General features: G+C 39.7%; 1 protein-coding gene across 1 annotated transcript; it reads left to right on the top strand.

Annotated features, from left to right (window-relative positions):
- The first annotated feature begins 2,289 nt into the window (after nucleotides 1–2,289).
- On the top strand, nucleotides 2,290–25,290 carry LOC140574196 (cytoplasmic phosphatidylinositol transfer protein 1-like). The gene is made up of 10 exons (XM_072693947.1): nucleotides 2,290–2,337; nucleotides 4,524–4,672; nucleotides 10,076–10,164; nucleotides 11,176–11,183; nucleotides 12,947–13,018; nucleotides 13,115–13,210; nucleotides 15,157–15,312; nucleotides 18,151–18,214; nucleotides 24,835–24,934; nucleotides 25,259–25,290. Exons 1-9 carry the CDS (start codon nucleotides 2,290–2,292, stop codon nucleotides 24,915–24,917), a joined length of 765 nt encoding a protein of 254 aa, XP_072550048.1. The 3' UTR covers nucleotides 24,918–24,934; nucleotides 25,259–25,290.
- The last annotated feature ends 344 nt before the right edge of the window (nucleotides 25,291–25,634 follow it).

The following is a 25,634-nucleotide window of genomic DNA, read 5'->3' as shown; positions in this document are numbered from 1 at the left end:
TAAACTGAAGGAAGTATTTATTAAGTTGAAGATATTTCTTATTAAACTAAGGGGGCAATTTATGAAATAGAGAAATTATTAAATTGACAAAATTATTTATTAAATTGAGGAAATTATTAAACTGAAGGAAGTATTTATTAAGTTGAGGATATTTCTTATTCAACTGAGGGAACAATTTATTAAATGCAGCAATTATTTATTAAATTAAGGAATTGACTTATTAAACTGAAGACAGTATTTATTAAGTTGATAATATTGCTTATTAAACTAAGGGGACAATTTATGAAATAGAGAAATTATTCAATTAACAAAATGATTTCTTTAACCGAGGGAACGATTTATTAAATTTAGCAATTATTTATTAAATTGAGGAAATTATTTATTAAACTGAAGAAAGTATTTATTAAGTTGAGGATATTTCTTATTCAACTGAGGAAACAATTTATTAAATAGAGAAATTATTAAATTGACAAAATTATGTATTAAACTGAGGAAACAATTTATTAAATAGAGAAATTATTCAATTAACATTTTTTTTATTTAATTGAGAGAACGATTCATTAAATTTAGCAATTATTTATTAAATTGACAAAATTATTTATTAAACTGAGGGAACAATTTATTAAATAGAGAAATTATTAAATTGACAAAATTATTTATTAAACTGAGGGAACAATTTATTAAATAGAGAAATTATTAAATTGACAAAATTATTTATTAAACTGAGGGAACAATTTATTAAATAGAGAAATTATTAAATTGACAAAATTATTTATTAAACTGAGGGAACGATTTATTAAATAGTAGTGATTATTTATTCAATTGAGAAAATATTGATTAAATTGACAAAATTATTTATTAAATTGACACAATTATTTACTCTATAAAGGAAATTATTTATAAAACTGAAGAATCAGTTTATTAAAGTGTGCGATTATTTATTAAATTGAGGAAATTATTAAACTGAAGGAAGTATTTATTAAGTTGAGGATATTGCTTATTAAACTGAGGAAACAATTTATTAAATAGAGAAATTATTAAATTGACAAAATTATTTATTGAACTGAGGGAACAATTTATTAAATGTAGCAATTATTTATTAAATTGAGGAAATAATTTATTAAACTGAAGAAAGTATTTATTAAGTTGAGGATATTGCTTATTCAACTGAGGAAACAATTTATTAAATAGAGAAATTATTAAATTGACAAAATTATGTATTAAACTGAGGGAACAATTTATTAAATAGAGAAATTATTAAATTGACAAAATTATTTATTAAACTGAGGGAACAATTTATTAAATAGAGAAATTATTAAATTAACAAAATTATGTATTTAACTGAGGAAACAATTTGTTAAATAGAGAAATTATTAAATTGACAAAATTATGTATTTAACTGAGGAAACAATTTATTAAATAGAGAAATTATTAAATTGACAAAATTATTTATTAAACTGAGGGAACAATTTATTAAATAGAGAAATTATTAAATTAACAAAATTATGTATTTAACTGAGGAAACAATTTGTTAAATAGAGAAATTATTAAATTGACAAAATTATGTATTTAACTGAGGGAACGATTTATTAAATTGAGGGAATGAATTAATAAACTGAGAAGCTGAATGATTTATTAAATTGAGGGAAGGCAGGTTATAAGACTTTAGGATTGTTGTCCAGTGACAGATTCAGTATAGGGCAGTGAGACAGCGCCTCTAGTGGCCAGTCTGGGTGACTGTCTTAAGGACACAGCAGCGTTAGTTAGAGCTACGACCTACGACTTTTCTTCAGCTTCAGAAAGTGGGTCAGATTATTATACCTCAAAAAATCAGTCAGAGAGCAACGAGTGTGGAAACGGCCCAGCTCAGTCTGCGCGGGTAGGTCGGACTGTCTTGTGTGAGACTCTGGGCTTCTTGGGCTTCTTCTACCCCCCAGCTTAGACCCGAGCCAAACGGTGTCCCCTTCCATTAAGGGCTGACATTAGGTCTCAGGGCGAGAGGAGCTGACTCCAGAGCTGCTTATCTTCACGTGTATTATTATTATTAATAATAATTAGGATATGTAGAAGGTGTGAGTGGCCTGAGTTGTGCTCCTTTTTGTCTCCTCAGGAGTGAGGTTTGTGTTTAGTCTGGGGAGGAAGCATGTGTCGATAAGAGCAGTCAGTGGAACTCCATTTCTCACGATTATCATTTTTTCCTGATTATTTTTATCGATTTTCTCCTCGTAAACACCAAGAAGGAGCCATTTCTCATCAATTCCTGACAGACTTCTGACGAGCAAAGACGTCATGCTTCTGAAGGAGTACCGCATATGCATGCCTCTGACGGTGGAAGAGGTAAGATGCTCCTTTATCTCTTTCAGAAGTAAATGGACGCCTGAGTGAACGGGATTAATGGGACTGTGTCTCATGGAAGAGCATCTTTCACAGCGCTAAAGCTGAAGTTATAACTCAGCCAGCGCTGGCTCTTGATTTATGGACTGCTGACTGAGGGGGGGCTGTAGCCTGAGGCTGAACCCCCCTGAGGCAGAACTGACTGGTGTGAGGCTGATACTGAACTCCTGAACTATTGAACTAACGTCTCTAATGTTTACAGATAGAAACGATTCCCTCATTTAAACCATTTCTTCCCTTCAATAAATCGTTCCCTCAGTTTAGAGGGGAGGCTTTAGTTCAATCCAGGGAACGATTTATTACATTGAAGAATACATTTATTAAACTAGGACTGTGACTTTTTTAAACTGAAGAAATGATTTATTAAATTGAGGGAATGATATATTAAATTAAGCAAATGATTTATTAAATTAAGCAAATGATTTATTAAATTGAGGGAATGATTTATTAAATTGAGGGACGATTTTCTAAATTCAATAAAAGACTTATTTAACTAAGGCTGTGACTTTTTTAAACTGAATAAATGATTTATTAAATTGAGCAAATGATTTATTAAATTGAGGGAATGATTTATTAAATTCAATAAACGACTTATTAAACTAAGGCTGTGACTTTTGTAAACTGACCAAATGATTTATTAAATTGAGGGAATGATTTATTAAATTCAATAAAAGACTTATTAAACTAAGGCTGTGACTTTTGTAAACTGACCAAATGATTTATTAAATTGAGGGAATGATTTATTAAATTCAATAAACGACTTATTAAACTAAGGCTGTGACTTTTTTAAACTGAAGAAATGATTTATTAAATTGAGGGAATTATTTATTAAATTGAGGGAATGATTTATTACATTACTGACTTATTAAATGGAAGGAACAATTTCCTAAACTGAGGCATTTATTACATTGAGGAAATGATCTATTAAATAGAGAGAACTAGAAGTTATTACAAAGAGTGATTCATTTATTACATTTGATGAACAGATTGTATAAATAAGGAAATGGTTAATTAAATCAAGGGAATGTTTTATTAAATTGAAGAAAAAAATTATTAAACTGAGGCTGTGACTTTTTTAAACTGAAAAAAGGATTTATTAAATTGAGCGAACAATTTATTACATTGAGGGAATGATTTATTAAATTAAAGAAAAGACTTATTAAACTGAAGGAACTATTTCCTAAACTGAGGCATTTATTAAATTGAGGAAACGATTTATGAGGGAAGTCATTAAAAAGAGTGAATGATTTAATACATTTGAGGAACATACTGTATAAATGAGGAAATGGTTAATTAAATCAAGGGAATGGTTTATTAAATTGAGGAAACAATTTATTTAATTGTTTAAATTAATTTATTAAATTCATAAAACTACTAAATCAAGGGAACAAGGTATTAAATAGAGTGAATGATTTATTACATTTGAGGAACAAATGAGGAAACAGTTTATTAAATCAAGGGAATGGTTTATTAAATTCAGGAATTGATTTATTAATTTGAAGACATTTTAATTAAATTAAGGAAATATATTTTATATATATTTTTTTACTGAAGAAACAGTTTCTTAAATTGAGCGAATGATTTATTCAATTGAGGAAAATATTTATTACATTTAAAAATGAAATATTTATTACATTTGAGGAAGAGATTGTACAAATGAGGAAACTATTTATTTATGAATTAATTTAATGTGAAAATGGAAACATTCTGACTAACTGGGGTTGCGGTGTCAACAAAGCAATGACAGGCAACAGTACAAACATTTGTAGACACCTGCTCATCTAATGTTTCTTTCAAGTCTATCTTCTGGAATGGCTTTCCACTAGATTTTGAACATGGCCGTGATAACCTGATTGCATTCAGATCATCAGTGAGGTCAGGAATCAGATGGTTCTGGATCATAAATGCCACTCAAATGCATCCTTAAGGTATTGGATGGAGGTCCATCCCACCACAGAACACATGTCCACTGCTTCATTGTTTTCCATTGTATTGTTAGTGTTTTCCTATGAGAGATAATGCAAACTTCAGGCGTCAGGCAGCATATTCAAAACCATTTACATCCAGCTGCAGGAAGTGTTGCAGTTAGACTGTTGCATTTAGAGTGCCTTCTTGTGTGATTTCTTCAGTACAGGATTGGTCAGCTGTACACCATCAGCAAGCACAGTCATCAGGAGAGCGACACCGGTGAAGGAGTCGAGGTGCTGCAGAACGAAGCCCACTGTGACCCCAAATACGGCCAAGGCCACTTCAGTGAAAAACGACTGCATCTGGCGAGGTACTGTTCTTAAGAAACATGCACTGTGTGTCCATAGGTTTGCAGACACCTTTACATCCAAAAAGTGTACTTTCAGAATCATGGGTATTAATGGGGAGTTTGTCATCTCTTTGCTGAAGTTACAGCCTCTAATACTCTGGAAAGACTTTGCATGTAATGTTTGAACACTGATGTTGGACAGTTGGACTGTATTCAGCCACAGGAGCATTAGTGAGGTCAGATTCTGATGTTCTGATGTTGGATGATTTGTTGTGGATCACCAAAACTTTCAGTGGTGCTCTATCACTGAAGAGAAAATGTGGCCCAGAGGCATTGGGTGATGCAACAGGACAATGACCCAAAGCACACAAGTAGACCAATGTAGACCAAGAATGGTTGAAAATGAAGAAGATTTGTGTTTGAGAATGATGGAGTCAGAGTCCTGACCTTAGCCCTAGTGAGATGTTGTAGCATGACATGAAGATGGCTGTGCATGCAAGGCATTCAGAATTTGAAGGGGCCAAAATTCCTCCCCAATGTCATAAAAATCTTATCTGTAGCTACAGGAAATGTGGTGGAGGTGATCTACTGCTGCTTAAAGGGTGACCCACCGGTTATTATCACAGATGTGTAGTAGGAAAGTAGAACTACTTCATTACTGTACTTAAGTACTAAAATACTGTATCTACTGGAGTATTATTGCTTTCTCCTACTTCCACTTTTACTTCACTACACGTTTGGATGAGTTTAATACTTTTACTCTGTTACATTGTTTATGTGCTGCATCGTTACTCGCTACAATTATAAAAATGGTAGGAATCATTTCAGATCCACATCATCACCTCCAGAGCGCTAGATGGCGCTGTCACCGGGTTTGATGAAGCCGCCTCAACGCTCGCATGCTGCCGTTCTTCCTTACACTCCACTGCTGCAGTGAGGACACTAACGCTAGAGCTCTGTTAGTTTATCTCCAGATGGAAGAAGAAGAACCACCAGAAGAACCACCTCCATCTTCACCTCCTTCAAATACTCGTATGTGTCCGAATGGCCTGAGATCTTTCAGCTGTAGTTGAGTTTATAGAGAGTGAAGCTCAGGGGTTTGAGCTGGTTTTACAGATGAAACTCTTGTATATGGCAGGTTGAGTCAGTTCTGTTCAGCCTTTCTTTTGGGCGAGTTTGTTTAGAGAGTTAACTGAAGACTCTATGGACATGTACTCTGTCTTGTAGTAAAGCAGTAAATTTGAGAATAAACTACTTGCAAAACTTTACAAAAAATGATGAATACTTTAGTATTTCCACTTAAGTCTGGAGCTTAAAGACAATTCTACTTCTACTCAAGTCACTTTTTTGATAGAGCACTTGTGCTTTTACTCAAGTCTGGTGCTCTAGTACTTTATACATGTCTGGTTATTATATTAAATAACATTTTATAGGGTCACTTACTTTTTCTAGCCTGCATTTACTCGATGTGCTCAATGAAAGACTCCACCATTCCAAAACTCAAATCTTCTTCTTTTTCAATCATTGTTTAGTTGGTTTACTTGTGTGCTTTGGGTCATCGTCCTGTTGCATCACCCAACGTCTCTGGGCCACAGCAATTCTCTTCAGCGATACTGTCAGAATCTGACAGTACAGCTAATGTAGTAACTAGGGATGCATCGATCCGATAGTAGGATTGGATATCAGTCCCGATATTAACAACATTAGCTGGATCGCGTATCGGATAATTAGGCCGATTCATGGATCCGATCCTATCACTTTAATTTGTTGGTGTGTAACTGCACTAAATGTGCAAATAAATAAATGACAAATGGCAATTTAGTACATTTATGTCTATGTGTTAATTTGTTATATTATATAAAGTAATGTTTTAGTCAATCCTGATGCCTTTAGTCTCTCCCACATGGTGAGGTATACGGTTTATTAATTCAGCAATGGTATTGAACTGGTATTGGGTATCGACCGATATGCAGTTTATGTATCGTATCAGAACTAAAGCAGCCGGATCAGTGCATCCTTAGCAGTAACCACATTTTAATAATCAATTCAGAAATCCAGGTACTTCCGAAATGTTTACAACTGCATCTAGACATGTCTGAAACACCTCTACCCTGGGTCAGATATAAGGGTAAGGGTGGGGAGAAAGCTGCTATGTAAGTAAAATATCATTATAATATTAATCATTTAAAAGGTCAGTAGTCATCACAACAGCTCCAAATGTGCCGATGATGTTCTCTGGAAGCGGGATTATGGCAATGGCCTTTCGTTAACTAGTCTGAGGCCCGATTCTTCTGTTCAGAACGTCCAACAAAAGAAAGTTCACTCGTTCCTATGGGGCGCTAAATCCGTTTAGTCTTGCAGTCATGGCAATTAGACCTCCTAAAAAGAGCTGCAGCCATTAGCCAAGGACAAGGAAAGTTCTCACAGCAATTGGCTTCATAAATGAGCATAAAAATTGGGTTTGTGTTCACGAAGAGCAGAGGGTGTTCTGTGGGGGAGGAAGGGGGGTTGGTTTGCATACAACCCTATGAAATGGAAATATCAATTCCCTTGTCTGCTTACAATCAGCATTGACTGAAATATCTTCAAGGAGTGTTTTTCTTTTCTTTTTTTTCTTCTTGTACTCCACCCACTCAACTCTCAACTCAAAGTGTAGCAAAATTTGAATCGTGATGTCTCTGTTGCCAGGCAACCTCCTCGGACGTTTTGTTTTAGTTATGTTCATCAGCTATGAAAGCATACGAACCGAATCTCGACGCTGGGGCTATTTTTACTCGGCCCTTCCACGTGAGCGTACAGTGTGTAACGAACTGTACCGTTAATAACTGCCTACTGCCGCCTCTCTCTCTCTCTCTATCTCTCTCTATCTCTATCTTTCAGAAAGAGAGAGACACATTACTTAGAAGAGACTGACGGAGAGAATGAGATATTTTAATCTTGCACGCAGTGAATTAGTTGTGACTTGTCATGAAATATGTATTTTCCGCAGCCTGTCTGGATCTGGTGCAGCCAACAGTGAGCCAGAAGAGCCAGTGGTTTGAATCTTGCATCTCTGTGTTGTTGTTATTCTGTGTGTGTGTGTGTGTGTGTGTGTATTATTTGGCTGTCTGGGTTTTTTAAGGTCAGCCCCATGTCGTTTTTCATCGCCGTTCCTTTTCTTTCGAATGGGAAGAATCACTGGAGCAGTCACTGAGCTCGTGAGTCATTGCGGCCAGATCCTCGGGATTGGCAGTGAAACTGTGAAACGAACGAAATTAGATTTTAGAATTGGGTCAGTGGCAGCCCTCTCTCAAGACTGCATATTGAATAAGGCCTCTACATCACACTCGGCGACCCCAGCCGTACATGCTGTACGATGGTGGGTAGCAACGAGATTTCATTTCCTCGGTTGCATGTACTTAAGTATAATCTTGATGGATTTGTTCTTTTGGTTTCAAATAGGCTGGAAGTCAAAAAGAATAGCTCCAACCCTGTACCCTAGGGTACCTTTAAGAAGGCATACAGCATATGCCATAAGGCAAGCAGATTTCTCCACCGCTTTCTCTCCTGAGAGGCCACCCATGTTCTCCTCCAGTCCCTTGACTGCTGCAAGTCCTGAGATAACCCTGGCAACTGATCCAGAATACAGCGGCTTGACTCGTCTTCAATCTTCATAAGTTCGGCCATGTATTTCCACTGCTGCATTCTCTACACTGGCTTCCTGTAGCTGCTGTCCATCAGATTCAAAACCCTGATGCTGGCCTGCAAAGCCAAAAATGGACCAGCACCTCCATCATACCTGAAGGTCAGAACATGATCCGTACCTACACCCCTTTCGAACTTCAGGATGGCTCAAGTTCACCCACCATCTCTCAACATTCAGAGAATTTGACCCTTGCACTCTCGAGAGGCCACCCAGGTGCTTGCTCGGCCTTTTCCATTCTCAAGACTCGACTAATGCAACTCCCTCTTGGCTGGTCTTCCAAGCTGCACCATCAAGCCCTTGCAACCACTCCAGAAGACAGCAGCTCAACTTGTCCTAAGTCTTCCAAAGTTTAGCCAAGCCACTTTACCTTTACTGTGTGCCCTTCACTGGCATCAGATTCAAAACCCTGATGCTGGCCTGCAAAGCCAAAAATGCACCAAACCCTTCATACCTGATGGCAGTGGTCAGAGCCCTTTGTGCTTCAAATATGGCTTAGCTTAACCCACCATCCCTCAAGATGTATGGAAGACATCAAGATGTATGGAAACACCTAGACTTTTCTGTGCCCTGGAGCTCAGAGAGAGTAAGGCCAATCCAGCGATCTTGAACTCCATGACTTTGGTGTTGGACTGGCTGTAGAGTTTGGGGATCACTGGGCCAGTAAAATATCTTGGAGATAGGGCGTTGCTGTATCTCAGCTTCAAAGTAGCACAACATAGCGTGAAATCCCTCATTCTCATTGCTGCCAACCAGAGCCAGGGTGCTTCCTTATGCTAGCTTTTAATGCAGAGGGTGCCAGTCGGATTTATTGCTCATTCATCTTGTGTCCCCGTAATCAATACAAATTTTGGACATCAATTTTTGACATCAATTGTAGTCATAGTGATGCACCTACTAATCACAGGAGGACCTAAGGGCCCACCAGTGTATTTCAATATGCCGTGAGGTAGCAAAATAACCACAGCTTGGCAGTTTGCTGCTGAATTTCTCAACAACTGCAACTGAAAGTGCCCTCAGTGCCCGTCAGCTCGGACTAATTGGTGGCAGGTTGGTAGGTCCCCTGCCAGGGATTAGCCCGGCTGTTAATTGGTGATAAGTTGGGTCGATCAGTAGTAGTTGTTTGCTTGTTCAGGGCTGTCCCGTGGAGCTGGATGGTGCTGTTGGCAGTGCTGTCATGCCTTATCATCTAGCAGATTGGCCAGGAGGGGTCGAGTCGGACACTGCGAGGAGCGTAATTGGATTTTTCCTTTGCCAGCGCACAACTTCGCTGCCGACAATGAATCTTTTGTGTCTGGCCTGCAGCTAGAATGACAAAATTGGTGGGGTTTCCTGCGGTGGACAATTTTTGGTCTGCTTGTGCTGGACCGGATTGTTTTATTCAGGTTCCTCTACTCTCAGCCGCTTTATTACAACTCTCCCACCATCTGCTCTATAAATGTACCAACGTCTCAATAAGAATCGTGTTACAGCGATGTGTGTATGTGTGTGCTATATTCAGTGCCAGGGACACACGCTAGCTTGGGGAGATTACTGCTGTGGTGTTGCTTTCAGGAAGCGTTATGTGTGAAGTAATACTAAGAATGCTGTCTCTTTTTTTTCTGCCAACCCCCCCCCCCCCTCTTTATCTGAATGTTGGTGTTGTTAAAAATACAGTACAGTACTGTATTGTCAAACATCATACAATACAACACAGCGGCAGATACGATTGCATAACAATAATGTGTTGTGATATTTTACAGTAAGCTTCCGAGCTGGGCCCGTACCTTCGTCCCGCGTATTTTCTACATCACAGAAAAGGCCAGGAATTACTACCCTTACACTGTAACAGGTGAGCATCATTCCTTGGCAGTATGACGAAGCAAGTCCTAGGGGGGGTTTCCCAAAGTCTTCATAATACTAAGTACTTTTTTCATAAGAAGGCTTGAATGAGGCTGAATGAGTGTTTCCAAGATCCTTCCACAAACTATGTACACTCGCTTGCAAGGTTGACTAACCTGATCTATTCATTACACAAGTACTCTTCTAGGTGAGTTTTGCCCAAAGTTCAGCACCCAAAAACCAGAGGGCACTAATTTATTGTATTTTTTAATTATTATTCATACAGTAGATGAATAAGACTGTAGTCCATCAGTTAGTTTCTCTGCACACTTTGTTAGCATTATTTCAACTTGTTTTTCAATGCTTAGGACCCCACAGGACTGACCACCACAGAGCAGGTAGTATTTGGGTGATGGGTCATTCTCAGCACTGCAGTGACACTCCAGATAAGAGTGGAGCAGACACAGCAGTGCTGCTGGAGTGCTTAAACACCTCAACGTGACTGCTGAGAACAGTCCACCAACCAGACATATCCACAGAACAGTGCAGCGTCCTGTGAGCACTGATGAAGGACTAGAGGATGACCAACACAACAGATATCTGACTTTACATCTGAAAGATGGACCAACGAGCTAGGAGTGTCTAATAGTGAGGGGACAGGAGTGGACAGGGAGGGGACACAGTGTTTAAACCCTCCAGCAGCACTGCTGCGTCTGATCCAACACACATTACTAACACACTCTACCACCATGTCAGTCAGTGTCACTGCAGTGCTGAGAATGACTGACCCGCCACCCCAATATCACCTGCTCTGTGGTGGTCCTGTGAGGTCCTGATCATTGAAGAGCTTGAAGTTTCATTGAAGTTTGTTATTTACTAAGGTTGATCACTTTTTGGGAAACTCACCCGGATCATCAGTTCTGTTTATGTAATGGGGTTATGTAATCTTTTTAGCTAATTAAAGGTGTTCTGTTTCTTTCTGTCCCATCCTCTGTCCGCTGTTGGATGATCCCATATCAAGAATATACAGTAAGTAAGTTATAAAATCTGAATGTAGGCATAAGGAGGTAAATATGTACTTTTTTTACATTTGCTAGCATGAACTGGTCGTCAAACATCACCGTAGCTCATTGACTCCTCGACTACCAGCAGAAAAGCAACACATTAGAACCCCTCTATAGTACCCAGCAGCAGGTGCAGAGAGGGAAGAGGTCCTCATTGAGTGAGGAGGCCCTTACTAGACAAAGAAAATTGTATACAGTATCAGTCAAAAGTTTGGACACATCTTTTCATTCAATATTTTTATTTTCTTATATTTTTCCTACATAAGGAATCATCTAGTAAATTAAAAAAGTGTCAAACAAACCAAAATACTCTGTGAAGCAGTTAGGTGGGCTATTATCTGGAGTGCTGTTAACTTGCGGTTTCTGAGGCTGCTAATTCTGATGAACTTCTCCTGTGCAGTAGATGTAACTCGTGGTCTTCCTTTCCTGGGGTGGTCCCGATGAGTGCCAGGTTCATCGTAACATTTGATGGTCTTTGCGACTGCACAAGTTCTTGAAATGTTTCGTATTGAATGACCTTCATTTCTTAAGTAATGATGTACTGTCGTTTTTCTTTAGATCTTCTTAGTTGAGTAGCTCTTGCCATAATATGGATTAGAACATTCCTCAAATAGGGCTAATTACTGTATACCAACTCTGCCTCTTCACAACACAACTGATGAACTCAAAAACATTAAGAGGGCGAGAATTCCAAGTTATTAACTCTTGACAAGCACAGCTGTTAACTGAAAGTGACTAGCTCATAAAGCTGACTGAAAAAATGCCAAGTCATCTTAGCAAGAGGTGCCTACATTAAAGAATCTAAAATATAAAACATTTTCTGTTTTTGTTTACTAAATAATTCCATATGTTTTTCTTCATAATATTAATCTACAATGCAGACAATTTTAGAATAATGAAAAGCCACAGAATTTAAGGTACTGTATATGTGGATATGCAGCTACTGTTGCTAACTGCTATCCTTAAAAAACTAAGCACTTCATGTTATTGGTGTAACAGAGCTGTTTCACTCAATCCATTACCCAGCTTGCATTGCACATATACGTCTTACAATTCTGAATCCCCCAAGGATGTGCAACTGCAGGTGGGCTGGCTTCAACTTTCAAGTTTCATCAGCGTGAAGCTGCCCAGAACTCCAGCCCACGTTTCTTAAGATTCCTCTTCCTTGCTTCAGCCCAAAGCGAGCGTAGTTCGCATTTTGCAAAAATTTGGTGCACAAGCAGGTCAAGCTTATACATAAAGGGTCAAAACTACACATACACCCACTTAGATTATCGAATCAGTGGTGTCAGACGTTCCAAAATTACTGTAAGAACTGTTAAGCATGGTGGCGGTAGTATCATGCTCTGGGGCTGTTTTGATGACAGTGGACTGATGAAGGGCTATGTTAGTTCCCTTCTTGATCTACCCTCAGGTCAAGATCAAGAAGAGCTTTGTTGTCATGCCAACCATATACAGTAGCGGGGATTCCTCCAGGGGCTTGGTGTACATTGTTTAATCAACAATGAAACTGCAGCACCATGCTAGGCTCCTGTACAGTAAGCACACCGCAGTGACGAACTCAGCTCCAGGCCCAATAAACATACAGTACAATAAATACATAGGACAGGACAGTGTGAGACGGACAGTGAAATACATTGCTTGAGTGTCTGTAAAAGTGAGACGTAGATAGTAGCGAGGCTTGTGTGCTATGATCACTTTGGCTGATTTGAACTTTACATCCCACAGTGTTCATTCTTACCCAAGTTTTCCGTCCACATTGAGACGAAATATGAGGACAACTGTGGAACAAATGAGAATGTGAGTGGCCGCACTGATTGCTGGTGAGAAATGCATTCATATATTTAAAAAAACAAAATTTTACACATTATTTCCCTTTATTATTTCTTACTGTAGATCTTCAGAGTGGAGAAGCAGAAGCGTGAAGTAGAAGTGGACTTTGTGGACATTGCCTACGATGACGTCCCGGAGAGGCATTATAAAATTACAGAGGTGCTTTTCTGATTTTACTTCCATACACAACGACCTCTATTCCACCCTTTCAACCATTCTACCCTTGTCTCGGCTAATGCTAGCGAGACGTTGAGACCAGAATCACCTGGCTGATTGACTAGGATGACCAGCAAGACCAAGCTGGTCGACCAGCATCACCAAGCTGAATGACCAGCAGGACCAAGCATGACCAAAATCAAATGCAACATACAATATGCTGGTCAAGGGCTGGTCAAGACAGCTAGCTTAGTAGCATAGAGTATGTTTTTGTGTGGATGACCAGCTTTTCAACCACCTTGACCACCAAAAAGCAGCTTAGACCATCCCAAACCAGCTGTTCTTGAGCTGGATTTTTTCAGCAGGGAAGTCGAAACCAGTCGCACCTCGCAAATATGCCAACTTGACTTTTATTTTAATTCTAGTGGCCCGAAGTAGAAAATTGTAGTGGAAGAGAAGAGTTCAGGGTTGTTGACTGAAAGATCAAGAAGAGCTTTGTCATCCTGCCAATCATATGAAGCAAACAGTGGAACATGATAAAAAATAACCTTGGCCTCTGTGCAACAAATTATTTCAATGATTAAAATGTTCAGTGTTTGGCAAGTTAACTGAGTCTATGCCTACGCTGTTTTCCAACTGTACCGTAGACCTCGTGGACCACCATGGTCTTGGTCATGGGCAAATTTTTGACAGATGGAGAGTTCTGAGTCCACCCCGTCATTTTAAGCGCATTTTAAATAGTGATTTGTTGATTTGACTGACACTGAGCTGAAGGATGTTTGACATATTTAAGATGGTTGTAAATCATGTTGATGGGTCTCTCACTCACAAGACGACCCCTCGTGTCAGTTAAGAATTCGGTGCCTTGCAGGTTAGAGGTGCGGTTAACCTGCCTGACAAATATGACCTCAAGACGTTTTCATGGTACATCATTTGTATAATGATCTTTATTTGATTAAAAACTATGACTTTTTAAATTCTACATTTGTAAAGATAAAAGCTTGGATGACATAATGGGCTAGGATCCCATGGGTTATGTGTTACTATGGAGTTATTATAGACTGGGGAATGAGATTTCCACACATTCTTCCTTGCTAAAGGATTCTGTAAAATTCTTGGGTTGTCTTGCTGCTTTGCTACCACAGATCTATCCAATGATCAATTGATGGTCGATGATGTTTAGGTCAGGGAGCTGGGAGGGCCATGGCAGAACCTCCAGCCTGCGCCTCTTGGGGTAGTCCGTTGTGGATTTTGAGGTGTGTTTAGGATTGTTGTTTGCCTTCCTCTTTTTTATCTTCATCCTTTTTTTTTTTACAGATGGCATGATGTTTGTTTGCATTCATAATTTGCTGATAATTAATTTACCACTGAAATGTCACCTGTGCCACTGGCTGCGGAACAAGCCCACGGCACAATGAATTCACCCCATAACAGTTGGAGAGGTCTTCTTCTCAATCATACCTTTTCTTGTGTGGCCAAAAAGTTCTTGATCTTCAAAAACTTCATCAGTCCACAGACCTTGTTTCCAAAATGCATCAGGCTTGTGAAGATGTCCCTCTGGACAGTCCGGTGCTTAATGTTGTAGTAAGGACACAGGTCACCTGGCCTTTCCGTGGAGGATTGTGAACAAGTCATAGTCCTACATAGTGACATTTTCCCTTTGCCACTGGCTGCAACACAAGTCCAAAGCATGATCCATCCACCCCCATGCTTAACAGTTGGAGGTTGTTTTTTGTAATTGTTTAGAGGCTATCTATAAATGTGCTTATTATACATGTAGTTGTTCAGTTCTCTAATACTAATGATATCCATGATTTATTTAAGAAATTGTCTATAAAAATAATATATATTCGAATTGTTGAGTTCAGTATGGCAGGCAATGTGATAATAAGAGCAGATGATCTGCTCACTTGGTTAAAAAACATCTCTTGTATCTTCTTTTCCTTCAGGATTTGAAACACTTCTCCTCCATGAAGACAGGAAGAGGACCCCTTAAGACAGGCTGGTGGAAAAACAACAGGCCAGTCATGTGCTCATACAAACTGGTGCGGGTCCAATTCGAGGTGTTTGGTCTGCAGAGCAGAGTGGAGCAGTATATCCACAAAGTAGGTACACCTGAAACGTCACAGCATAGTAAGTCATATTAAGGACCATTCAGAATTCAACATAGGTTCCAGTTTTAAAGTTTTTTAATAGTTTTATAAGGCAAAAACTGTGTTTACATCTTGTCCCTATCACTAGGTATCCTCATGATGATAGAAAAACATGACAGTGTTACACAAGTGAGGACATTTTGCTGGTCAACAAATTAACAAAATCAACATGCACTGTTTGGGACGTCCAGAATGTCCTAGTATTGCATACATGGACCCTCAAAACAGCTTCGGTTCTTCATGGCATGGATTCCACAAGATGTTGAAAATACCACTTTTAGATTCTGGTCCATGTTGACATGCTTGCAGCGAATGCAGCAAATCTCCCGTTCTACCACATCCCAAACGTTGTTCTCTTGGATTTGGTGACTGTGAAGACCACTGAAGAACACTGAACTCATTGTCATGTTAACGAAACCACCTTTGCTTTGTGACATGGTGCATTATCATGCTGAAAGTAGCCAATAGAATATTCCCCACACCATTACACTATTTCTTACCCTACAATCTGTGTGCTTCAGCAGAAATCCAGGTTCACCAGACCAGGCTATGTTTGGCCAGGGTATGTGAGGCCCACTGCAGCCTCAGCTTTCTGGTAATGGCTGACAGAAGTGGAACCCAACATGTTCTTCAGTTGTTGAAGCCCATGAGATTCTGAGAGTGGTTATCATCCGAGTTACTAGAGACTTTCTGTCAGCACCAACCAGCCGGACCATTGTCTGTTGGCCTTTCCCATCAACAAGGTGTTTCCATCTGCAGAACTGACGCTCACTGAATGTTGTTTCTGTAGTACGACATTCTGAGTAATCTCAGAAGATCAGCAGTTCTGGAAGTACTCAAATCAGCTCATCTGGCATTAACAGTCACACCACGCTCAAAATCCTTGAGAGAAGCTCCCTGGACTAAAAAATGAGTCACCTAGTCATGTGCATTTAAGGTGGTAGTAACTTCCAGTAGAATTTTTGGTAGACTGGAATTTTTGCCACTGCTAGTAGACCCGTATGACCGTACGCTTCGTTACATCTGCAAATTCAGCAGCTACTTTATTCACACTATGGTCTTTCGCACATGCCCAGTTGCAATCACTCCTTTTGCCATTCATTAACATCTGCTTTGCGACCCGTTTTCCACACATCCAATGAGACATTCACTGCAACTCTTCTCAAAGTATGAGGCCCATCAAAAAAACTGATCATCCTCGTGCAACGCCATCTGCAGGAGACTGAAGTTACTACCGTGCATATTAGGAGTTGTCTATATTGAGAGTGTTTTCATACCCCATCAAACCCTCTTCATTTAAAGTGAGAAACATTTGCTTTTCCACAATCTAGGCCCTTTATCATAATAGTAACAATATAGTCCCGCGTTTCAGAAGATCCTACACTCCTTGAGTTGTGGCGAATGTAAAGCTTGCAATCAGAACACTTAAACTATGTCTGTTTATCACAGCTGTGATATGAAAGGGTGATGAGTTTCATAACATACCCCCATTAAGCAGCGCATCAGCAGTTGCATAAAGAGCCAGCACTCTAATCTGCGTATGCTCGCGGGTTCTGTTAGCGCGCTAAATGTTTCCCCTGAGCCCTCCGCCTTTCACGCCACCACTTTCGCAGGTTGGCAGACCATATTTACGAGCTCCAGTGTCTCTGAGCATAATGGCTGTCGGACCGCTGCACACCAGCTGGGTGGCAAAGGTAAAGATGCCATTCCCATGCAGGCTCCCGACCATCCGAGCTGCCGGGGTGATTGATGACCGCCCATTCCGTTTTCCGCACCGGCTGCGTTCAGAGCATTTAAATCCCCTCTTTGACAGTGCAGGAGAGTTCCTCAAATGCAAAAAAAGGGCTTCTGGACGAACTGTTTGAAGCAGCCTGGCTCGTTTGAAACTTTTTGAGAGCCGCTGACCCTCGAGAATCGCCTCATGGTTTTTCTGTCACCCAGAGCGTTTTGATCAGCGCTTTGAAGGCTGGCAGCCACGGCGGCCCGTAATGTCAAGCTAAATGTTTTGCCCTGTCAGTTTATTCTGGTTTAGAAAAGGGGAAAGAAAGAAATAAGCTTATAGAGGCAAAAACATGCATAGCGGGTCTTTTTTGATACTTCTGCGGTACTGTCCGAAAGTCAGGGACCACCTTCATTTGCTTGAAGTGTTCACAATTTGGAAGCCGAATTCCATCTGTGTGTCCAACATAAATGGTGAATATGGCTGTCTTGTCTTGTTTTGGAGTTATGAGACTCCAAAACAAAGACTAAGACACTACATGTTGGTCAAAACTGACCAATAGTCACTCAGGAAATCATATATAGGTGTGTCCACTAAAGTGTGCAGGGCAGGGTGCCTTCAGGACCAGGGTTGAGACAGTGCTCAAGAGGATGAATATTTAACCCCTGGTCTATTTTCAGGCCTGAGCAGACCGAGGAATCTGAAAGTACTCCGGTTAAAGAGTATACATGCACTGAGAAATAGGATTACTGAGCTAAAATCCAGCTCTCGGATTCCTTAATCGGATTTCTAGACCCTACTCTGATCTAAGAAATCGGAGTATGACCACCTGGATGATCAGATAACTGCAGAAATCCGATTATGACCGGATTTTTGAGATGCATGTAAACGCACCCACTGCTGTTGCTTTCACAGGATGCTGGGGATGAAACTGCGATGAATCGCCGTTCTACGGAAGTTAAGCGATATAGGTATAGATTCAGAAAAGGGAAAAAGCACAGCAACCCAGCTAGCCGGCTAATCGCGACTGTGTAAATTGCTTGACCACCCTGGTTCTTGTCTTTGCTCAGGTTATCAGGGACGTGCTGCTGGTGGGCCACCGGCAGGCCTTCGCATGGGTGGACGAGTGGTACTGTAAGTCCTGCTTATTTATTCAGCCGAGTGTAACGCTTGGTGGCTGTGCATCGTTGCAGATTACAGTCAGGTGGATGAGTCAGACGTTTCTGGAGCTTTTTTGTAGACGAAAGCACCGCGGCTTTCGAGCAGCTTTCGAGCAGCTCCGAAAGCGGAATGTTTCACTGGGAAGAGGGAGGATTAAGATACGGTTTGTTTTGCTGTCGACTGGGGCATTGGGTTTAGAGGCTGCCTGAGCGTGTTTTCATGCTGTTCTGTTGAAATCACGCTGCCTCGCTGTTGCGTTGCGTGATCCAGTGCTTGGCTGTTCTGAGAGGCGCTCGCATCCCCTGCTAAACTGTTAGCGTTTGTCTTTGACTCACGTCACACCCTGCTGTGTCTGCTGCTTGTGTGTTGGGGAGGGAATTCTGTCTGGGCTTGAAGCAAGACGGATGATGTAGAGGGATTCTTATTTATTTATTTTTTTTGCTTTCTGGTTTGTTTTTCTCAGATTTACTCCATAACACAACCCACTGAGTCATGAGAGCGGCTGTGAATTCTCACTTGCATCCTCAGAAAGCTGTGGGGGTTTTTGTTTTTGTTTTTTTTTTTGTCTCACGCATTCTACATTAAGGAAATATGCAGTCAAAACGCCATTAATGATTAATGAGCTCCATCTCTGGTGTCCCAGGAATGTACAGTTGGTGTCTGAATAGATTTCAAAGATGGTGGGTAGCAGTGTGTATACACAGATGAGCCTAAACATACTGGTATTATATCACAGATGAAGCGAATTAAGTTGAATATCTTGGAAACAACAACAAAAAAAAGCCCATATCAAGGTCTCACAGTCAAAACAGTCAGATTTGGTAGTAGCTATGTTGGATGAAAGAGAAATAGGCAGGTGTGAAGACCTTAACGTCTTTGACAAGGACCAAGGCAAATGAGTAGGTGGCCGTCTTTGAAATGTTAAGGCAGGAAATTTCCAAATCCAAGCTCTGGATTCAGCTGCAGATGCATTTTTTAATGTAAAATTCTTAAATGACGTAGTTTTTTACACTAATTAGCAACTTGTTCTTTCAGTTCTTTGATGATCACCTCTGAAGCATCGAATCGTGTTGACTATCATCGGCAGAATCCAGTTACACCGTCTTATTGCCGAGGCCTACAGCATATTCCACCGTGGAATTATTATTATTACCATAAACCATAAACCATCATTACCTTCATTATTTTTACCATCACTACTATGATTGTATTAGTTCTATTATGATTAGATCAGCACATCTGAGCAGAACAACAGTCTTATGCTGTGGTTCGGTGGCTTTTATCAATAATTTATAAATAGTTCTGATCAGAGGAGGATGGGTCGGATCCCTTTTGTGAGTCTTGGTTCCTCCCAAGGTTTCTTCCTCCAGCTCTGAGGGAGTTTTTCCTTGCCACTGTAGTGAGCTGTTGGCTTGTTCACTGGGGGTATTAGGTTTTAACGTTTTGTAGATAAATTTGATTTGGTTTGAAAATATTAATGAAGACATGCATAAATTAATGTGTCTGTGATGATTAACTAAATGTAAGTAGCTTCACTGTGATATGCCAGTGTTTTAATTAGATACATTTTTAATAAGAAGAAAAAGAAGCTAACATCAGGAAAAGTAGTTAGCTTCTAGCTAATATCAGCTAGAGTCATTAACATCTAGCAAACATCACTTAGAAACATTTACATCAAGCTAACATCAGGAAAAGTAGTTAGCTTCTAGCTAACATCAGCTAGAGTCGTTAACATCTAGCAAACATCACCTAGAGACATTTACATCAAGCTAACATCAGGAAAAGTAGTTAGCTTCTAGCTAACATCAGCTAGAGTCGTTAACATCTAGCAAACATCACCTAGAGACGTTAACATCTAGCAAACATTAGAAGGAGCGGTTGTCATCTAGCTAACATAAGTGAGGGTAGGTAACATCTAATTGACATCAGCTAGAGTGGTTAACATCCAGCTAACATAAGTTAGAATAGTTAACATCTAGCTTACAGGTAACATTTAGCTAACATCAACTAGTGTAGTTAACATTTAGATGAACTGGAGTAGATAACCAGGGTAGTTAACATCTAACATGAGGTAGACAAACGTTACTTAACATCTAGCTAATATCACCTAGAGATGTTGACATCTAGCTAACATCAGGAAGAGTAGTTAACTTCTAGCTGACGTCAGACATCAGTTAGGGCAGTTAACATCTAACGAACAGTTTGAGTAACTTACTTAACATTTAGCTAACTAAGTTAACATCCAGTTAACAGTTAACATCTAGCTAACAGTTGCAGGACCGTAGTTAACATTTAGCTAACATCAGCTAAAGTTGTTCAAATCTGGCTAACATCAGTGGTTAAGATAACATAACATAACATAAGTTAGAGTAGTTACTACTACTAGTCTACTACATTAACTGGAGTAGATAACATCAAGTAGGGTAGTTAACATCTACCTAACATCAGCTAGAGTAGTTAACATCTACATTAACTGGAGTAGATAACATCAAGTAGGGTAGTTAACATCTACCTAACATCAGCTAGAGTAGTTAACATCTACATTAACTGGAGTAGATAACATCAAGTAGGGCAGTTAACATCTACCTAACATCAGCTAGAGTAGTTAATATCTAGATTAACTGGAGTAGATGACATCAAGTAGGGCAGTTAACATCTACCTAACATCAGCTAGAGTAGTTAACATCTACATTAACTGGCGTAGATAACCAGGGTAGTGAACATCTACCGAACATCTGGTAGACAAACGTTACTTAACATCTACCTAACATCAGCTAGAGTAGTTAACATCTACATTAACTGGAGTAGATAACATCAAGTAGGGTAGTTAACATCTACCTAACATCAGCTAGAGTAGTTAACATCTAGATTAACTGGAGTAGATAACATCAAGTAGGGTAGTTAACATCTACCTAACATCAGCTAGAGTAGTTAACATCTAGATTAACTGGAGTAGATAACATCAAGTAGGGTAGTTAACATCTACCTAACATCAGCTAGAGTAGTTAACATCTAGATTAACTGGAGTAGATAACATCAAGTAGGGTAGTTAACATCTACCTAACATCAGCTAGAGTAGTAAACATCTAGATTAACTGGCATAGATAACCAGGGTAGTGAACATCTACCGAACATCTGGTAGACAAACGTTACTTAACATCTACCTAACATCAGCTAGAGTAGTAGGGATGCTCACCCAGCCCTCAGTAAATCACAGTGATTAGAGGCTCGTGTCAGCATCGCAAACACCAACATAGCCTCGATTAACACACATTATATTGTGCAGCTCTACTGTGTGTGTGTGTGTGTGTGTGTGTGTTTCCCTGCAATCAGACCTGTGCAAAGATAAGAGAAAGAGTATTCCAGACTGCTGCATCGAATTCCCAGAAGACTCTGCTGGACCCGAGCTATGGGCTTGTTTTGGGCTTGTCAACAGATATTTACGAGCGCAAGGTGACGTGGCCGCTTGGCCTGGAGATGGCCCAGTGTCAGGCAGAGGTCTAGCGCTGGCTGGCAGAAGGAAATAGGTCAGGCTGCTTCAAAATAGCTGCGAGGCCAGGAGCAGGGGAATGGCACTGACCTCATAAACGGTAACGCCATGTGGCAGCCGCCTCCTTCCCCAATCGCACTCTGTGATCTTCGTTAAAGCCTGGACTGTAGGGGTGCAAAAACACATTGATCTAAAGGTGGCGGTTCAGCTGCATCAGTGCTGGATTGATTATACAGGAGTGGAATTTGGGGTAGGCAATATGACATTTAGCGTTTTTGTGGTAAATTATATGACAGTGTAATCTTATAGCGTAAATATTATCAGTAAAGACCAGCTGCATTACAAAGAGAGCGTAATCGATTCAATAACCGGTTGGCTTTTTATTTAGTGCAGTGAGTGTAGTGCCATATGTGAATTGTAAATAATAATCATATATTAATATTGCATTGTGGAACTACTGGTTCTTAGTGTCTTAATGAACCTCAGATAAATAATGTTGAGAAGGTATCGCCCTATCTCAAAATGAGGATGGTATTTTAATTTTTTTAAATAAACGAACACTGTTCAAAATTGTCAGCTTGCCAGGTGCGTTTTATTGGGCTGATATGCATCATGAGTGTAGTTCTGATCTGATCATCAGTTCTGATCTGAGTAGCTGGAAACCTAAGGACAGAAAAATAGGTACACAGGTAGACTTTGAGAGAAAGCAAGAGAAAGATATGAACTCAAGGTGAAGTAAATGTTAAGCTAGCTTGTGCAAACAAGGACTATAAAGAATAAACTGACTGCACTACTACAGCCAGCCGTGGCAGAGAGTCCAAGAGAGCATAATTGGCCTATATTTCTATGGCATATCAAAAACTGGACTAAAATTTGGCAGTACCTTCTATTAGCCAAGTTAACAATCACATCATTTGCTCTTTAAAGGGCCAAACTGATGGTCGCCTGTTTAAATAACTTAAAATCAACTAAAGAATCCAATAAAGTACGATGCAACTGCAACAAGGTACAAAAAAAAGGCTACTATTGCTTGTTCGGAGCCAAAATTGGCCAATTCCATTCTTGCCTAAATTCTGCTTGCACCCCTGAATTGCAATCAAATCAAATTGAAATCAGAGATCTGTACCCCCTCACGTGGCTGGGCTTAAACGTTCCAGTCTTTCCTGATTGGACACATGGAAGGGCACAGTCTGTGCCTCCCGGTTGCTATGGGCCTGTGTTTGTTTGTTTGTTAGTCCAAGAGTACGTGTCTGCATATCAGCTTTCAGACGGCTTCCCCAGGCAAGTCCCGGGTGCTGGCATGGCTGAGACGCCTGTGGTCTGCGTAATGGCTTTTTTTTTTTTTTTTTTTGCATGCGGGATTAAAGTTCAGCGAGACTCTGCACTACGCAGATGGATTGCTTGAGCATTGTGTAAAAAATAATTAGCTCATAGCTATTCAGCTCTAGCAGTGGGTGGGAAGACGCTCGGCACGGTTTATGATTGCTGTAGAGAACAATGCAACTCTGAGATGTGTAGAGGTTGGAGTAGATGGAGGATTTTCCTAGTAGTCATTTCTAATGACCTGTAAATGAAAAGCTTCCCCATCAGAAAAAATGAGTTTGACATTTATTATTTGATAGATTACTTACATGCAGTAAGCAGTTAACCCTGTGGACCCTGTAGACTGTTCAGTTCAGTTTTTAGACCTGTTGTTCACTAACATCTATAACTATACAAAAAAAAAGTATATTCAGTTTATACAATAAATGCAGTATAAATGATTCTGTATCTACAATAAATTATTACGTATCTACTAGATATGATTCAGTATCTACAATAAATTATTATGTATCTACTTTAAATTATTCACTATCTACAATAAATTATTATGCATCTACTAGATATGATTCAGTATCTACAATAAATTATGTATCTACTAGATATGATTCAGTATCTACAATAAATTATGCATCTACTAGATATGATTCAGTATGTACAATAAATGATTCTGTACCTATTAGAAATAATTCAGTATTTACAATAAATGATTCTGTATCTACAATAAATGATTCTGTATCTACAATAAATGATTCATGATCTACTAGAAACAATTCACTATCAACAATAAATGATTCATTATCTAGTATACATGATCCAGAGTTGTGGAACTCTGTAATGAAGGTGCTCTATCCAAGACTTTTGGGATGAGAGGGTGTCCAATTCTCTTAGCACTAAATGCAATCAAATCCTCACAGCAAAGCCCCAAAATCCACAGCAAAGCCCCAAATTCAGTATCTACAATAAATGATTCTGTATCTACAATAAATGATTCTGTATCTACTAGAAACAATTCACTATCTACAATAAATGATTCACTATCTGCTAGAAACAAATCAGTATTTACAATAAATGATTCTGTATCTACTAAAAATGATTCATTATCTACTAAAAATGATTCATTGTCTAGTATACATGATCCTGAGTTGTGGAACTCTGTAATGAAGGTGCTCTATCCAAGACTTTTGGGATGAGAGGGTGTCCAATTCTCTTAGCACTAAATGCAATCAAATCCTCACAGCAAAGCCCCAAAATCTAGTAGAAAGTCTTATTCTGTTCTTCGGGACAGTAGAGGCAGTTACTCCAACAAAACCAGGATAAACTCTTTTTAATACCCTTTATTTTAAAGGTGAATGAGCAGGTGTCCCAATACTTGTGTATTGCCACCTACTCGACCAGCAGCTCTGCCCAAGTTATAAAAAGTGTGTCAGCCAGAAGTGCGTCACAATACAGGGTAGCCAGTCATAACGGAGCTCATTTGCATATATATGTCTTAAAGACACAGTAACAAAAAAGCCTGTTTAATTCTCAGGGATGAAAAGAAGGAATTTTAACTGTCGAAAAAAAGAAAAACAGCAGAAATGTCAAATGTGAGCCCTTTAATCTGCCCATCTTATCTGTTTATATCTTTGACTATGAAGAGTATATTCTTAATACTACAGCAATTCATATTTAGAGCTTCTGTAAATGTGTGGAATTCTTCTTCACTGCTATTTAGGACTGATGTGATGCAGAATTGTATAAGGTAGATAGTTAGTTGTTTATTTATTTATTTTTGTCCCAGCAATGTCTGTAGAAGACGTCCGGACATTCGAGAGCCAGATGCAGACGGCCACCAACCAGAAGTTCAGATGCCAAGAGGCCTAATTGCCGCGCCTTAAAACGTAAGGTTCTACGTTCTCCAGTGAGCGCCCTCAGTTGCGGCAGGAATGCGGTGCCAGAGAAATTAGGTTGCACTAAGTGGTGACATGAGGTTCAGATTGATGGTGGAGCCATCTGTTCAGCATTCGTCGAACCGACACTGCCATCCAGTGGAAACAGGCTGAACTTGGGCAAGGCTTTAGAAGTTGTCATACATAATAGATGCCGTCCATTTCATCTACATGCTCTTGGTTATCTCAGTTGGGAACTGAACCATGTGTTTGTTTGTCTGTTTGCTTGCTTGTTGGTTGGTTGGTTGGTTGGTTGGTTTGCTCTCAATACCACAGGCATGGACAGTGGGACTGAAACCGGAATGAAGCAGAAGCAGAAGCCCATCCATATCTAGAGCTCCTCATCCATCCCAGCTTTGCCTTCCACTTGCCTTCCATTGGGGGTCTATGAGCATTTCTCCTCACGGACAATCCAATGGACCCTCCCTTCCGTAGCCAGCTGACGCGCACTGCCTCCGTCTCTCTCTCAGCTCCTCGGCGGCCAAAGGAGTGACTGTGGTGGCGCTCAGCCTTGTTAACACACAATAAAAGAGCGAAACAAGCCACATTGCTGCCGGGTGCATAATGTATGCATTGTGTGACAGTGTTCAATAAGATGATGGATTTGCGACCAATGTTCAGACGAACGCGAGGAATTTTGATACAAAGATGT

This window comes from Salminus brasiliensis, chromosome 12, assembly GCF_030463535.1.
Source record: "Salminus brasiliensis chromosome 12, fSalBra1.hap2, whole genome shotgun sequence".
In the NCBI taxonomy this organism is placed as follows: Eukaryota; Metazoa; Chordata; class Actinopteri; order Characiformes; family Bryconidae; genus Salminus; species Salminus brasiliensis.
This window is presented reverse-complemented; position numbering and strand designations above follow the sequence as displayed.

Bases quoted from the DNA above. Each gene is read 5' to 3' on its own strand.
- LOC140574196 (XM_072693947.1), top strand. From the start codon at position 2,290: ATGCTTCTGAAGGAGTACCGCATATGCATGCCTCTGACGGTGGAAGAG. The intron at 13,019-13,114 runs GTGAGTGGCCGC...TTCTTACTGTAG, and splicing joins ACTGTGGAACAAATGAGAAT to ATCTTCAGAGTGGAGAAGCA. The intron at 13,211-15,156 runs GTGCTTTTCTGA...CTTTTCCTTCAG, and splicing joins GGCATTATAAAATTACAGAG to GATTTGAAACACTTCTCCTC.